At 42.0% G+C, this 17,046-nt stretch overlaps 1 protein-coding gene across 3 annotated transcripts; it reads right to left on the bottom strand.

The window, feature by feature from the left end:
- Nucleotides 1–2,059: 2,059 nt before the first annotated feature.
- On the bottom strand, nt 2,060–17,046 carry card14 (caspase recruitment domain family, member 14). Of its 3 annotated transcripts, none has more exons than XM_026169880.1 (20): nt 15,884–17,046; nt 15,483–15,620; nt 15,072–15,397; nt 12,746–12,901; nt 12,527–12,646; nt 12,108–12,233; nt 9,796–9,945; nt 9,589–9,708; nt 8,526–8,626; nt 8,013–8,068; nt 7,534–7,594; nt 6,870–7,086; nt 6,671–6,797; nt 5,003–5,243; nt 4,828–4,891; nt 4,535–4,721; nt 4,278–4,442; nt 3,724–3,842; nt 3,335–3,450; nt 2,060–2,704 (listed from the first exon to the last, which is right to left on the bottom strand). In XM_026169880.1, exons 1-20 carry the CDS (start codon nt 16,095–16,097, stop codon nt 2,497–2,499), a joined length of 3,012 nt encoding a protein of 1,003 aa, XP_026025665.1. In that variant the 5' UTR covers nt 16,098–17,046; the 3' UTR covers nt 2,060–2,496. The 3 variants fall into 3 exon arrangements, with proteins under 3 accessions (XP_026025665.1, XP_026025666.1, XP_026025664.1); XM_026169881.1 differs by having other exon boundaries at nt 4,601–4,721; XM_026169879.1 differs by having other exon boundaries at nt 4,601–4,721; nt 6,671–7,086.

Raw genomic sequence — 17,046 nt, 5'->3', positions numbered from 1 at the left:
GGCTGTTGAGCTCGCAAGCAGTGTGAGCGGCGCCAGTTGTTGATACGTCTGAAGTCAGATCTCTTCTGGGAGCTCGGGGTAGTCTTAACATCAGCGGGAGAGCGAGTAATCGAGCCTGGAGCGGATTGGCTAACCGGGGTGCGAAGGGAGCGGTGCAAGGGTTATGTGATTGGCAGCGGGGCGCAGTGAGGCGGAGTTGGTCTCAGGGGGGAATTTTCAAACGAGGTAAGCAGCGCATTCGGGAGCAGAGCGGGGAGCGAACAAGCAGGAAAAAATTGTGCTCTGGAAGCTGTTGCGGGATCGGTGCGATTAAGAGCGAGGTAGAACTTAGACTCTGCGTAGAATTTTAGAGGTAGCTAGCAAGAGGCAAGTTTTTGAAGAAAAAAGAGTAAGGAGCTTTCCCAATGTTTTTGGATTATAGCGCTTTTTTTTTGGGAATAGAGGGGTAGCTAACAAGTTATTCTAGGGGTTTTGGAGAAATCGCGGAGAAATTTTTAAAAGGAGTTTTGGCTTTGTTTGGCTGAGCATGAAGGGAGCCGCGGGGCGCTGAATTTGAGAAAAAAGACTAAGGATTTTTTCAGGATTTTCCCTGTTATCGAATATAAGGTTTTGGGAATAGAGGGGGTACCCTAACAAGTTATTGTAGGGTTTTGGAGAAATAGCGGAGGGTTTTTTAAGGAGTTTTCCCTGCTTATGTATCTAAGGATTAGGTTAAGGGGGCTGCGGGGATCGCGAGTTGTTTTTTCTGAGTATGAGTTTTATTCTAAATCTACAAATGCATATAAATCGAAATAAAGTTTTCCCCCAAGGCATGCAGCATGTGTTTGTGGCCATACTGAACGTTACAAAAGCACAAGTTTAACTAAACAATTTTAATATGGTTTAATACATTTTTAAACACATGAGCACGGAGCCCGAGAGAGCACGGTCCGGAGACACGGGCGCGCCCCCGCGCGCCCAGACACACAGCCTCGGGCGCGCGTGGGCGCGCGCACACACTGACCCACCACCAGATGGCGTTTTTTGAGCATAAAAAAATAAATAAATTTTTTAATTGCTTAAAGAAATAAAAGAATGCTATTTTGATATATAAGAAACTTTCTAAATAATCAATTATATTTTTATGAATATCATATTTTTATGAATATCATATTTTTATGAATATCATATTTTTATGAATATCATATTTTTATTATTTAATTACTTCCTACTTCCGGACTTCCGGAGGTAATTTAATTAGGGGCTAATTTAATTAGGGGATAATTTAATTACTTCCTACTTCCGGACTTCCGGAGCTAATTTAATTAGGGGCTAATTTAATTAGGGGATAATTTAATTACTTCCTACTTCCGGACTTCCGGAGCTCATTAATTATTCATGAGCTCCGGAAGCAACCTGTCACTTTTTTTGACGAGAGGGGTATAATATCACTCTCTCACTAATAATAACAAAAATCATACTATAATTATTCTAGTGCGTCTATACATGTTTATATGTTCCCCTCCTCTTAGACAAGTGGACCAATCTGGATGAAAATTTCTGAGAGTTTCTGTGACAAACAGTGTGGCTGGCACCAGTGAGGGGCTTTAGGGACGGATACAAGGAATAAGACTTCTTTACATCTGCTCCACAGAAACGTATTACTGTGCAAAAGTTTCTTCTTGTGTTTTTCCTTCCTTTTTTCGATATTTGCAGGAGGATTTATTTTGCGCTGATATTCTCTGAAGATCCACACCCTGGAGAGATTTTTCTTCACTTCCTCTACAAGTCAGCAATGTCTTTTGATATTGTTTAGATTTACTGCTAACACAGGTAATACACTGCTCAAAAAATTAAAGGAACAGGCTGTTTGTGACAAGCTAAACCAATCACATGATGCTCTGCAGCTGTGCTTAATTTCAAAAAAACAAACAAAACACCTGTAATAGTGCCCGGCGTGCGCTGTCTCGACAAACAACATTCACTTATCTGTACTTACAGCACTTCATTTCACACTCGCACCAAAGAATGCACCATCTCCAATGAAATCTCACTTTGAAACTCCACGTGACACAACAGCTCAGATTATTATTATTTTATTCTAAATCAAGGGTGTGACTTACAAAACACAGCATGTAAGCAAGAAAACATAGAAAATGAAAAATTATCTACATTTTGTACAGATGCAGTAAATGCAAGCGTGTGTTTCATGACAAAACCTGTGTCTTTAGAGGACACTACACATGTTTGTTTTAAACAAATAAGTCAAAAAAAGGAGGCAGCGTAAAACACGTTTCTCAGTAAGTAATGCAGCTACATGCACACTAAACGGTCCTCCAGTTACTCATAAAGTATCACAGATACATACTCGTGTTTACAAAAAGTTTTCTTGTAAAGCTTATTTATCCATTTAATATTAATGTGTTTTTTCATGATCCAGTAAACAAAAAGCCCTTAAAGAAATTTCCATTATTTACATAAATGCTCTGAGTTTTTCTTCTGTTGCCTTTTCTTGCCCTACCACAGGTCAGGCTCCACCCACACAATCTTCTTTTGCTCCTCCCAGATGATGGTGCGCAGGCTGGTCAGCAGGGAGGTCTGGTCACACCAGGATTCTGGATCCACGCTGTGATACAGACACGGCAGCTTGTCCAGCAGCGGCTCCTCGCTCCTCGAACACGCCAGCAGCTGCTCCTCTGTCTGACTGTGACGGTGCAGCTTTGACCTAACGTAAAAGTTAGATAAATAAACTATAACCTCCTGCTTTTATGAACTTTTGTATTAACATGAAGTAATATCAACACATTTCTTTACACTTATTTATTTTTCTAAAAGTCGCTCACATAGAATAGGAAGGAAATGTTTTTGCTTTAGACTTGCTGATATTGTTTGTACATACAGTTGAAGTAACTGATCTGTAAGTATGGAAGAATGTGTTTACTTAGTAGGCATAATTGCACAACTGGCCTGGGCTCTTTATTCAACAATAAAAAAAATCTGGAGCTCAGTGGTTGAGCAGCTGATCCCTGATTTCCTGTCTCTGCTATTGCTGCACTAATAAAGGTGAGATTAGTTAAAAAAGGAATTTTCCCATTAAACTCTATACATGAATACATCAGTCCCTTTTGTATTTTGTTTTACTTGTCTGAAAATATGAAGTTAAATTACAACTCTAAGATATTTGTGAATGAATCTGTGTGCCATGGAGTCTAACTGGAAAAACAAGGAAGGTTTTCTGGGAAAAATGTTGACTCATTATTTTTGCCCAGCATTCTCTCGCTGCTTACAATCGGAAGAAAAATGTAATATCAGAAGCATGAGGTGGCATTGCGTGAGATGAAGAAGACGAATCTACCTCAGTTTACGTGCGCTACGTGCAGACTGGCCAATGAAGATGATAATGGGGAAGATCTCAGAGCGCTGCAGCCGGCGCACGCAGTCGAGGCCTAAAGGCAGCACGCAGTGGATGCCCTGCAGGTTATGAAGAAATAAATAAAATTAGCTTAAGTGTGATTTAAGCGCAGTGCTGTTACATGAAATACATTTTAAAGAATCTCTGGCACTGTGATAAAGTAAAATACTGGTTTAAACCTGATGATGGTGCTAAAGTCATCAGATAACCAAAATGTAAGTTTTACAACATAAATCTCATTCATATTTGTACAAAAGTTGCGGCTCAACTGGCCATCATCTGTTTAGCATTGCACACAGTTTGTTGACCACAGCTTCCTTCTTTGCTCTGACCTTCTTCATGACCTTCTCGACACTCTGCAGGGTGTAGCAGCGGCTCCCACCCTGCTCAACCTCCTCCAGGATCTCAGACCTCTGGAGCTGGGCTGCATGCTCACTGGAGCTCAGCACCTCTGAAGCAGAGAGGAAAGAGATTATAACACACAAGATAATGCTGTGTATTATTGGAAACACACATTAAATGATTTCGTTTGGTGTAGCCTGTTATTTCCTCTAAATATTCTACGCCTATGTTGCTGTAATGATGGTAAAGATTTACACTTTATGGCTGCTGTCCTCCTTTTATTGATATTTATTTCCTTCCTGGTTTACAGTAACACACAAACTCCATTGTACAGTATGAGACCAGTTATTTACTATGCTTCCATTACAGCATGAAATCGTAAATAGAGTGGGAGGTGTATGAGCAATCTCGCCCATAAAACATGAGTCAGCTCAGGAAACCGTGTCCCTCCCGCTTATCTAACAATTTGTCTTCAGCTGTTTATTCTGTAGCCGAGATTCACATAAGATTTCATGTCAGCTTATATCGACAGAGCATTTCTTACCAGGCTCACAGAGCTGAAAGCCCTGCCAGCTGGCCAGCTTCTTGTCCAGGATGCGTCCCAGCACCGAGGGCAGCAGCAGGACAGGCCTGCAGACAGGCGGATAGCGTGGCGTCACCAGGGTGTAGGGCATGAGAGTTACACAACTTTTGGGTGCAGATGTTGCATCTGCAGTGGAAAGAATAGACAGTGCAAATGTTTATATCTCACTAATATTTCCATAGATCTCTTTTTTAAGTGCAGTTAAAGCTGAGATTCACTGGCTGTTTGTAGAATATGAGGCCCCGAGTAATTCTGCTGTTTTGTGACCACTGGGGTTACTGTACTTGATTCTGCACTCGCGCTCTTCTCCTCCTCCACGCTGACCCACAGTGGGTTCCTGCCCTGGCGCCCAGTGCTGACAATCCTCACAGTCTTCTGTGTATTCTGGGTCATCACACGCTCACCCTGACGAAGCAGAAGAATATTCCCAGGAGTTAATTAGGGGAAAGATGTAACTTGTGAAAAAAACTAAACAAAGCAACAAAAACCCAGTGCTTTAGTTTATTCTTACCTTTTCAGACTTCTTTGCTTCAAAGCTCATATCCTCAATAGCTCGAATCAGAAGCCGCTGTGCCCTGTGACATCAAGAAATCAGTGAGTAGTGATCTGACTCCATTCTCGAATAATCTGAAGAGCGCACAGTTGCCTTTTGTGAACCTGAACTTTTCATTCATCAGTGCACCAACCTGTAATAATTGGGAACAGTTCCGCTCTGGAGGTCCAGCTGCTGACACGGGTGAACGTGACTGGCGTGCCACGAGTCCTCGGTGCCGGCGGGCCGCGTGTTCGTCACATGCAGGATGTCGTTACAGGACACAGCCAGGGTTCCTCCGGGGCCGGCAGGGAGGGACATGTTGACACGTACGTAGAAGGAGTCTCCTGATGATGTCTCACTGCTCTGCAGCTGTTGCAGCAGCGCCTCGTAGTCTGAGCAGACAGAAGAGGACGTTAAACCACTGGACTGACACTCTGCAGTACACACCATGTGGATGATATTCAGAACTGATGTCAGTTGCTGTACATGCTCTACATTTCATCCCAGAACTAACATAATGTCAAGTTTAAAGAACAATATACTTTCATGGTAACTGTACTTTATTACCTCCTGTGCTTAATCCTCACACCCAACATAAGCACAAGCCTTACCTGTAAAGATGCGTTTATAAAATTCACAGATAAAAACTAAACCTATACTAGACCTTATTTTATCAGATCCCTTTCAAAGCTCGTCCCGTTTTGATCACTTACACCTGTGTGTCTGTGATGAGGGCTGGAGCTTCTCCAGAGTAGCAAAAACAGCACTCCTTCAAACTGAACTTCCTTGAACACTCTGCTCTCCTCGCGAGCAATGATCCACGCAATAAAAATTAAGATTTTACTCGATAGTTTGAGGGTCATGGTGAAAATGCAGAAGTGGTCAGAAGTGGACTGCCAGGGTGCAGTCACTAAGTAGCATCCAAGCCAGAGCGGGCCAGATGTGCACAAGAAGACGGGGAAATCAAATCAGGTGTGGTTTCTGAATACATGAGAACATAAAAAATCTGCTGAGAACATTTAAAAGACCAGTTTGTGATGCAACGCGTGAAGGAGAGGGAATAGCAAACAAACAATCATTTTATTATGTCAACCATGCAGGCCCTGCTTTTTTATTATGTTCTGTCTTCGGATACGTGCCAAAAAATGTGGTTTACTTTTTCAAAATGACAGGTTTCAGAGCTGAATTCTTTGCTTGACGCAAAACAAAAACACCCTCATGAATGCAGCATGTTCACCATATCCAGTTTCTACTTCCTCATGTCAGGCATCCTTTTAATGTCAACCAAAGCTGCCTCCTTCCTGAAGTCAGCTGTAACCATAAAGTCTTATTTCACGGCTACGCGTGTAAAACAAACACAAAGTATAATACAGTACTGCCAATACTCTTACATGTTTATGGGCATTTTTACAGCTTCAGTAAGTTTAGATAATAGTGTGGAAGAAAAAAATAACATAGAACAATTTGGCTTCAAGACTGCAGACAAGTCATAGAGCGAGATCTAACATCTCCACTAAAACGGCATATAAGTGATTCAAGATGAGACTAAAACTTCATTTAGGCTTTGCGGGAAATTTACTTCCTAACTTGCGTAGCAACTGGAAACTCTTTTTATCCCTATACCGCAGCCTTTAAGTGGTTGTGGTATGCGCTGACCCGACATGTAGTCACATTTCTCAGGAGGCACGCCAAGCTACATAGAAGGCTGCGATGCAGGGTTACAGTAAAATGGTGTTCCGGTTATGGTGCAAGTTATATGGAAATCTGACGCAATTCGTGTGTAAGTTCTCGATGAATCAGTACAAGAAATATGACGTACCATCTTGCCTGGGGCGGAGGGAGAGATGACAGATGCCTGCAACCTGGCCAAGAGCCCACATGGCTTCCTCTAAAGTGGAATCTTCCAGCACCATCCTCAGAGCCTTCTGATTCTTCTCGTACTTCACCTGCAGACCAACAGCGTTTTCACAACAGGTGATAAGGAGAAAAACTGCTTTTACGCACACATTTGCACCTACCTCCACTATCTGAGCCCCGGGGCTGATGCCAACATTGTGAGCTGCGCTGCCTTCAGTCACCTGATGCACAAACACTCCCGTCTTATTGCCCCCCACTACTGCCAGCTGGCTGAGGAGCGCCTCACCCTGGAAGGAGATGCTGAGAACTCTGCCACTGACACGGATCGCTTTTGGACGAGAACGCATCAGGAAGGGAGGGACTGAGGATCTTGACAGGCTGACGATGAAAAATTAGGGAAGTTATTCAAGCTATTTAGCAAATATTGATCACTAATAATTACAAATAATTCCTGCACACTGGGATTAGTAGAAAGTGGACCTGCTCTCCTGGACTGATTTTGCTACAGCAGTGCACACTAACAATATCCGGTTATTTGTAGAGCACTTTTTTTTTTTTATACATGGACATATGATCCCAAGTTACTAAGTGTAAGAAGTAAGTGTGGAAGAATGTGATCTGAGACACTGAGGAGGTTTTTTATTGTGGTGTAAAATTCTCAACTGTTGAAGAGTTGTTTTCACTTCACCAGCTAGTGATCAACAATGTCCTGTATGCCCTGTGATTAATAGCCTGCATTAGATTTATGATTGGCCTTAAAAGTGTCCATACCCTTTGGGCAGAGTAGAATCTAATTCTATTTAAAAATTCGTGTCACTGTCTCACCTGTGAGAGCTGGACCTCCTACGAGAGGAAAGCCCGAATGTCTGCATGCTCTTGTTCACCACTGGACAAAAGAGAGAATGTTTAATGATTGGACATCACGGTTGTTTCCCAGGAAATAATGTGTTGGGGTTAATGTGTCACTCTACGTTGGCAAAGATACAACAGGGGACAAAAGCAAATGAAACTCCCCTCAAACAACAGCTATAAGGTAAAGAATGTACTACAATAATAGAGAGAAAACACCAGTGATCAGATGATCCCCTATGAGAAATATGGAGAATAGAGAAAGCACTTGGTGACAGTGGGAAAGAAAAACTCCTTTGTAACAGGAAGAAAAATCTGGCAGAACTAGGCTCAGGAACGGGCAGCTATCTGCCGTTCCAGTTGTGGGTGAGAGCAAGAAGGAAAGAAGGTCTCGTTCTGATATCTCTGCACACATATACAGTAATTTAAAGAAGAATAATGCTTTCAATACACACCGCTGGGGAGCAACACAAAGTCGTCCAATAGACTGTCAGTCTCTGCTGCCTCTGAGCTACAAGAAAAAAAATACAGACAAGTGCCCTTATCAGATCCAACAAATATGGATGCACACAACAATGACGGTATGCATTTTACACTGAGTTTACTTCGCAAAGAAGCGTGTGATAAATGGAGATAATGTCTACAGACTGGTTTGGTGGGTTGCTATGACAACAGCAAGACACTGTGACAAGTATATAAAGTCTACTCAATTTGTGATTTCAATAGAACTTCTGTGGCTCCTCAACAAACTTGTGTTCTTTAATTAGCTCTCGATTGCACTTTCTTTCTTTTTGTGTTGTAAATCAATAATCAACCTGAAACTGTGCCATGATATGAACACAGAAAGGAATGCAGAGTTCAGCAACACTGCTCATTCATCTGTTCTGGTGAAATGTTTCCCAAAATCTCATAATGTCAGTAAGAAATTATGAGATTTTGATATGCACTTCTAGGAAACACAGGCATACCTGCTCTCTGCATACAGAATTTCCTTCCTTCGGCGGAGAGAGTCTGGACTGGGAGGCTCAGCGTTTCGGGACCGCATGCTACACGTAGCACCATCTTCACACTACACACACAAGCCAATATACACGGCCAACACAGACACAGAACATAAAATCATGACTGCAGGAAAAGCGACAGTATGTCACAAGTGTGTAGTTTGAATGAGAAAGCAGGAACATACCACTCTGTGCACTGCGGTTAACTGATATGTCAGGGTTTTTCATTATTAATCTCAAGAGCAGTGCTATCAGGCTTTGATCACACATGATGGTATTTGAACTCTGGTGGTTGTCACTAGTGACTGGTTTTGTCTCCATCTCACCTTTTTTTCCCACTGATAATGTGCCAGCACCCAATTTAATATTGGTTGCATGCAGTTGAACGCCATAAATAAATAACTTTTTACTCATGGCGAAGAGTTGCCACTATAAAACTGTTGGGTGCATTGTTGGAAGCACTAACAGAGACTGGTAGGTGCATCCTACAGATTTTGTCCATTTTAGAAATGAATCTAACCACCCTCTGCTGGCAGTGAGTGGAAGAAAAGAGGGATTTGTGTTGATGTGCTCAGGTGTGGTTCTTTAGTCACTCTTACTGTTTGCCTGACCGGCCACACCTACTCTTTGTCTATTCAGCTTGGCAGCTGTAGATTTCATCCATTACTCACTGCATTACTGAGTCTACCAAAGTGGCCACAGTGTTCATCAGGCCGCTAGACAAGAAGCCCTAGTTTCTCTTGTTGCTTTTTGTCTGCACTGTTTTCTTTGTGCCTGAGATGACTCCTTAGAATCATTCCAGGCTACAAAGCAAAAACTCCTCAGCCACTCCACACGTCAGCCAGCCACAGCCTTGCCTCCACCTCATCTAACTTCTACGAGTTGACCCTAATCCTCGTGACTGTATTAACTCTATTCTTTGAAACTGGAGAGCTGTACAAAAACATCAGATTTAAAATACGTGATTATATTATTACATGTGGGGAAAAATTAACAGAGCATTTCACAGCTATTTCACACACTCACACACCTCTGAACTGCAGGAAACCATTGAAGGATTAATTGCATCCATGCGGCAGAGTCTGCGTCGAGATGATACGGGGCATTCATCACTGCTGGAACTCAGACTATCCCAGCCGCCCTCCGTCTCCTTAGGGTAGACATGAAATTAGTCAGTAATAGCATTTTCCTCTAAGTGTTGTGCATACGTGAGCATGTGTGTGTTTAAAAAATTTACTTCGGAGCTCTGGTGCAGTTCTGTAGAGCTGCACTTGGTCTGTAAGCTGAACACCTTCTCCTGTAGCTCCACCAGCTGGCACCGCAGGGTGTCCTTCTCAGCCAGGACATGTGCGATCATGGCCTGGGCCTCATCCCTGGACTGATAAGCCTAGAAGCACATGAATGATTAATAATAATAATAATGGATTGCATTTATATAGCGCTTTTCAAGGCACCCAAAGCGCTGATTGACAGTTATTTAAAACCGTTTAGCTGACTGTGCATGAAACTACTTTGATTCTTAGTCAGACACACAGACCCAGCTGAGCCAAGTTTAGGCCTCTGTTTGCTGAGATACAAAAGTACATACTGGCTTGGATACAAGCATGTGGTATGCAGTCGATTGTCAAAGCGGCGCCAACAGCAGACAACGATCTATTTTTCAGCACCTTTCAGCAAACACACCTCTGGAACAATACTCGATGGAAGCTTAAAAATAGAAGTACTGTGTTTCCAAGTCATTGTGAGTAATACATCACTCACTTGAAAAACCTCATATAGATATAAATACCAAAACACAACACTTAGAAATGTTCTTTATGACATCAAGTTGATCGGTTTTAAATGAATGATTAATATAATTATATTAAATTATTTATAGTTTTTAATGAAATATACGGTATAATTCAATTTAATTCAATTTTATTTATACAGCACCAAATCAGAACAACAGTTGCCTCAAGGCGCTTTATATTGTAAGATAGACCCTACAATAATACATACAGAGGAAAACCTAACAATCAAATGACCCCCTATGAGCAAGCACTTTGGCGACAGTGGGAAGGAAAAACTCCCTTTTAACAGGAAGAAACTTCCAGCAGAACCAGGCTCAGGGAGGGGCGGGGCCATCTGCTGCGACCGGTTAGGGTGAGAGAAGGAAGACAGGATAAAAGACATGCTGTGGAAAGCATCTCTGTGGTGTTCCAATGGCACACTGAGTTACTAATTGATTATTAGGAAAGCTATTGTCCAATTATGTTTTAAATCACCACCAGAAAACAGGAAGTGAAACAGGAAGTGGGAGACTTTAAGGCACAACCGGGCGAGACAAGAGTATCAGAAGCTCTAGTTTGGGAAACAGCTTTGTTAAATAGTTAATGCGTCAGTTATATTTTTCAGGTGTGTAAGATATACTTTGATCACGCTCTGATAATTTACATGAAAAAAAAGTTCTTATGTTTTGGCATTTTCAGACAGTATTCAAAAACTGGGGAAAAAAGGGAGAAAAATCAGTGATTTAAAGAGTTTCCATCTGGGCTAACCTGAACATAGAGACTTTTAATGTGATAAACCTGCATTTGGTGACAGAGTTTCTTACTGAAACACTGAAATGGACATCTGTATGCCTAACATGATTCTCCAAGGAAATACTCGTAGGAATAGGAGCATTTTTTTATCCTCTTTGCTTGAGAATACTTGAGATACTTGTTATTAAAACTCAGAGGAAATGTTGTGCGCAGCGTCAGATAAATACAAATATACATATACATGTAGAAAACAAAGCACAGTGAGGTAAAGTAAGTATTTTTTGTCATTAGTTGATTGTCTTTTAATTTTTTTAAACAATTTCAAATTACACTAGATTAAAGTTTTTCTTTAAACAACAAGCAAAGCCAAACTATAAGCAGTGTAAGTCTGAATATGTTATGCCTACAGAAGTAGTTATATAATTGAAGGTACTGTCTTGATCTTAATTATTCTGTGCTGTGGAACTCCAACACCTGCATTCCTCGAGCTTGTGTGTGCGTCACACCATCCGCTCGAGACTTGTCTAACAAATCAAATTCCTCTGCTTCAGTGAAGCAGTTAAATGCTGTTAAATGCAATCTGACAGTTTTTAGGGTGTGGTAGAATTTTTTAATTCATTGTTTTCAGAGGAAAGGGTTCAAGTTAATGACAGCTGATGTAAAATGACTTTAAAGTGGATCATTTCTTCATGATGTTTTCATGTGAAGGTAAGAACATGTTAGAAAAAAACAGAATACCGCTCCTTTAAAAGAAAGGTATTATTTAAAACAGAGAGGCGCGTACACTGTGTCCTTTATCAAAGACACATAAACACACACCTACGCACACAACAGACAAGTACAGAAGAACGGCGTATTATCTGACACTTAAAGCACTGAAACAACGCAACAATGAACCAGAGCAAAACCGATGCTCTCCGTAAAAGTAAAGTCTAAAACAGAAAAATGCAGCTTGAAAATGTTAATTAATTTGTTTATCAAATTCAGGAAAGATTGATTAGAGGCACCGTCGTCAATTCCTTACCTGGTCTCTCTCGGCCTGGAGAGCTTTCATCTGGTTCTGGATCACAGCGCTCTTCTGCTGGTGCATTTTGCAGTCCAGAGTCAGCTGTTGCACCTGGAGGCTCAGAGACTCGTTCTGATCCAAGAGCTGACAAGTACACGCATATTTTGCCAATTTAGCTTCAATTTTAAGTCTATGTTACATTAGAAAGTCAATTATTATATAAAGAAGTATGTGGTATTCATGGTTTCATGGTTTATTTATATTAGTGTTAGGTAACAATAACTCTCCAAGTAGCAGCTGAATACTTTTGCCCATCATGGTGCTGAGTGGGAGTCTGAAAAGCTCACTTTCCATCAGAGATAACTGGTTGAATTTGTGTGACATTTCCTGATCTGGTTACTGTAACCACTGAAGGAAAAAAACCAAAACAAACACACCTTTTTTTTGTCTCTGAGCAACTGTTCGTTCTCCTCCCTGTATGATCGGAGCTGCTCTGCTAGCTCCACCTGACTGTCTATGGCCTCTGCCAGGTCTTGAGCCAGGATGTCCTGACGAGCCTGATGCAACAGGAGCAGCAAATAAGATCTCACCTTCTAAAGAATATGAGTGAAAAAAATGGTCTATATTAAAAAACAAAAAAGAACAATTGCGCTCACGGGGTCTAGTTTTTCTGCCTTCGCCAGCTGGCAGCGCAGGCTCCTGACTTCATCTTGCAGCTGTGGTGACTCAGGACAAACAGACTTGAGTGACCGCTGCCTCTGGAATTCATTCTCTGCTTGGGCATTTTGTAGCTCAGTCTGCAGCTGATACACCTGCCACCACACAAGACAAACAAGACTTGAGACACTGTACATCTAATTAGGTGTTTTATGTTTTTTTATAGTCTGTGGTAAGAAACAAAGAGTGTAAATCAGTAAATCTGAGACACTGGAGACAATTCAATTAAATTCAGGAATTAGATGACCCCCATTCCCAGATGAGCAAGCACTTGGTGGCAGTGGGAAGCAACCAGGTTCAGAGTTTACTAGAAACAAAACAAGGAGAGAGAGAAGCAGTGAAGGGAAAAGAAAAGCTCAGGGCATTATAAGAAGCCCACAGCAGCCTGAGACTACAGCAGCAGAACTAAGGGAAGGTTCACAGTCGTCTGATCCAGTGCTAACTACAAGCTTTTTGAAAAATGAATGTGTTAGGCCTAATCTTAAAGGTAGAGAAATCCAAATTTGGAACTTGATTCGCAGGAGAGAGGCCAGGCTTTGCCTCCTATTCTACTTTTAAATACCCTCGGCTTGACTATGTGAGGACAAGGATTTTAGATTCAATGATAGAGATGCTAGTAAAGGAGAAATATATTCAATTCATCAAATGACTTTGACCAGCTGGAAAACAACAGAGGTGAAATGACTTTGACAAAACAGTTCTGATGATCTGAAGTCAGTTCTGATATGCTTGCATGATTGAAGTAAACAGGACTCTTTTCACCAAGTTCTCTGTTACCCATCAGCTCAATTCAGTTTAATTCAATGTTATTTATCCAAATCAAAACAACAGTCTCCTCAAGGTGCTTTATATTGTAAGGTAGACCCTACAATAATACTGTGGAATACACCAGGCACAGACACACGCACACACAGGTATGTACTGCCAACTTCCACATTTATTGAAGCTTTGAGTTTTGAGTTTTGACAGCTGACTCAGTCGTACAGTCTGACAGCTCACGAGCCCAGCTGATCTCTCCTCTGGCCGCCCCTCCCCGTCTCACTATAAAAACAGCGGAGGGAAACCATCATCAGTACATAAACACCATCAGCTGTTCTTACCGGCCTCGCAGCGCCGCCCTGTTGAGCCTTCTGCTGCACTCCTCCCCTGCAGCTGCGCCCGGGGCCACGCCTCCGCCACAAATACATACAGAGAAAAACCCAACTATCAAATTATCCCCTACAAGCAAGCACTTTGGCGACAGTGGAAAGGAAAAACTCCCTTTTGACAGGAAGAAACCTGCGGTAGAACCAGGCTCAGGGAGGGGCGGGGCGTTGTTTTTTTAAACAAAAGTCTTTTCAAACATGAATATCTACTGTCATAAAAAAAGTTCTCTCACCCAACTAAACAATGTTTCTGGGAAATATAATAGAAATAACAATTTTGTTATTTAGAAAAAAAGACTTTTATGACCACATTCAAAATGACCTTTCATCATGCCTACGTACTGTCTCACACAAAAACAGCAGCAATTTAGCGCTATACTTCTCCAAGATTTGGAGACTTGTGGGAGGAATAACTGCAGATACTGAAGTAGCTTTACAACACCTCATATGTGCAGTTTAGAGCTTTTGCTGTGCCTTTAGAGGAAACCAGTGAAAAGTCTTTTGCAATATCCTTTTGTTTTGAATCTGTAGAGGTCAAATCTGAAGATTAAAAGTTTAAAGAAAAAAAAAGATAAATGCATTCATGACAGTGTAACCAAATGCAGCATATAAGAACTGTGGAGCCTGCTTGTTATCTTTGCTTGAGGATAAATATGGCAGCCCTTTCTGCAGGGAGGACAGAAGGACTTTGATTTTGAGTGGATGGGTCAATCATTAGAGTACAATTTAAAAAAGGAAAGTGTGACATGTTACAGAAGGAAAGATCCTGAACACTTCCCACTTTTGCCTTTCATTTGTTCTGCCTGGTAACTTAAACCCCATAGCTCCTGTATATAGCAAAGACTTTTTGCTAAATACCTATCTCAGATTACTTGTGAGGTGTCACTTGAGTCTGAGTCTCAAGCGGGAGAACATTTACCACAGCAAAATACACAACTTTTTTTCAGGCTGTGAACACAAAACAAAAAAAGCATCCCTTGGCACTGTCTAATCCTTTCAAGCTTTAATTTCACTTCTTTAACATCAGCCTTTTGAGGATTTTCCCCAGGGATGACAGCTTTGAGACTCAGACAGAAGGTCTCCTGCAGTGAACAAACAGACTCTAATGACATCCGCTGACCTGAAGGTTTAGCTCGTGGAGCCGCCCGTTCACAGCTGATTTCTCCTCGATTGCTGCTGTGTAGCGAATATACAAGTCACACTTCTCATCCTTCAGCTTGGTGACTTCACGTTGCAAAGAGCACAAGTGTCTCTGGATCCGTTCGTTGTCGGTGCGCAGGGTTCTGGACTTCATCTCCTGCTCCATCATCTGACTGATGTCTGCCTCCAGAGAGGCGCAGTGTGCTCTCAATTTGCTGGCCTCGTTACGGGCCTCCTGCAGCTCTTTCTGCATCCCTGTGACGGCTCTGACCAGATACTCAGTCAGCTCTGAGTATTTTATCAGGCCTGAAAGAGAGTGCAAGGATTGCAGTCAGCAGAACAAAGAGAACAAACACATCCATAAGACATACTAAGCCTTTGAGCCACTCACCACTGAATCTTGAGGGCTCAGTGCTGGGTTTGCGTCCAGTCACCTGGGTGTAGAGTGCTGGGTAGTGAATCATTAAGCTCTCCAGCAAGGCCATACCACCATTCTTTCCCTGGGTTCTCAGCAGATCCAGCATGTGGCCTAGAAATAGTAGATTACAATGAGACTTCCAAATTAACCTTTGAGTTAATGTCATCAAGCAACAGCAGCGATGCAAATAATCACAATTCTAAATCTGAAGAATTTTGTTTTTACAGATACACCTAAACTCTGTCAGTGTGACATGATGATTTTATATGTTGCTGCTACACTTTTCTAAGTGGTTAACTCAGCAGTCTACTGTATCATCTCATGGACAGAGTTTCAACTGACTTTAAAATCCATGAAAACAATGAAAATCTCACTCGTTCTCATGCAGCGGTTTGTGAGGTTGTGGCAGGAAAGGATCTCGTCCTCGTCCATCTCACTGAGAACCCTGGCCTGCCTCAGGTACGGGATCAAGATGCACGGCCGCACTCCTAGCGAGATCCGATGGCGGTTGTCATTAATCAGCTCCCACAGCTCCTCCTCACCCATCCCTTTCAGGTCTAAATCCTCGGGGACACATTCCTCCGCCATGCTGGGTCTACTGAGTGTGTTTTAAAGCGTAATGATGTTGGCTGCCACAAAGATGACAGCTCTCAGTGGAGCAGGTGGACTGAGTACACACCTTTTGCAGCCAGAGCAGCGGACTGACTCTAAAAGGAAAAAACTGTTCTATAAACGTGTCAGGCATTTTCCACGCCCTGTGGGTGTTTATGTCCAAGTGCTGGCGTGTGGGCGTGCAGGAAAACCTGAAAGACAAGCTCTCAAGGATTCGACTCACAGGCTGATGCAAACTGAGTTAAAAGACACAAAACACCCACACACATAGTCACTAACACCCACACAAACACACACTCAAAAACAATCAGTCAGTAAAGCCATGATTAATGCCCATCTCTTATATTTACCCTCTGGGTGTTAGTAATGTTTGTTTACCCTGAACAGCTAGCTCGGTGTGTACTCGCGCCACACACAGGAGCCCCTCTCTCTGTTAATGAGTGAGGCAGAGATTTGTTTACTGAAGAGCGCCTATGGCACTGATGAACAGAGCCTATCGCTTACAGAGAAACGCTGGATGCCATTTGAGCTCACCTTAATAATTTCTAATCACATAAAAGCAAACACACACCACACACACCGCAGTGCTGACAGGAGCAAACACTAAGCGGCAAAGTGCAAAGTCCTGTGTTAAAGAAGGAAATAAGCTCAGCTGTGGTCATCACAAGGATAATGCCTTCCTCGTAATAATAGCTAGCTTACAGTTCTTGTGTGTGAACTTACTGTCAGCTGTATTGTAAACTGTCTATGCAAACAATTGGAAGACATCAGGGCAATCTACTGTATATATATACAAGCATTAAGACAATGGAGGATGTCATAACCAGTGAACTCACCAGGTTCAAACAGGATAAATGGGCATGTAGGCGTTTTCTAAGAATGTATTTTAACTGCAAAAGACATTAGATTTAAAAAAAAAAATTAT

This window comes from Astatotilapia calliptera, chromosome 6 (assembly GCF_900246225.1).
Source record: "Astatotilapia calliptera chromosome 6, fAstCal1.2, whole genome shotgun sequence".
NCBI classification, from domain to species: Eukaryota; Metazoa; Chordata; class Actinopteri; order Cichliformes; family Cichlidae; genus Astatotilapia; species Astatotilapia calliptera.
This window is presented reverse-complemented; position numbering and strand designations above follow the sequence as displayed.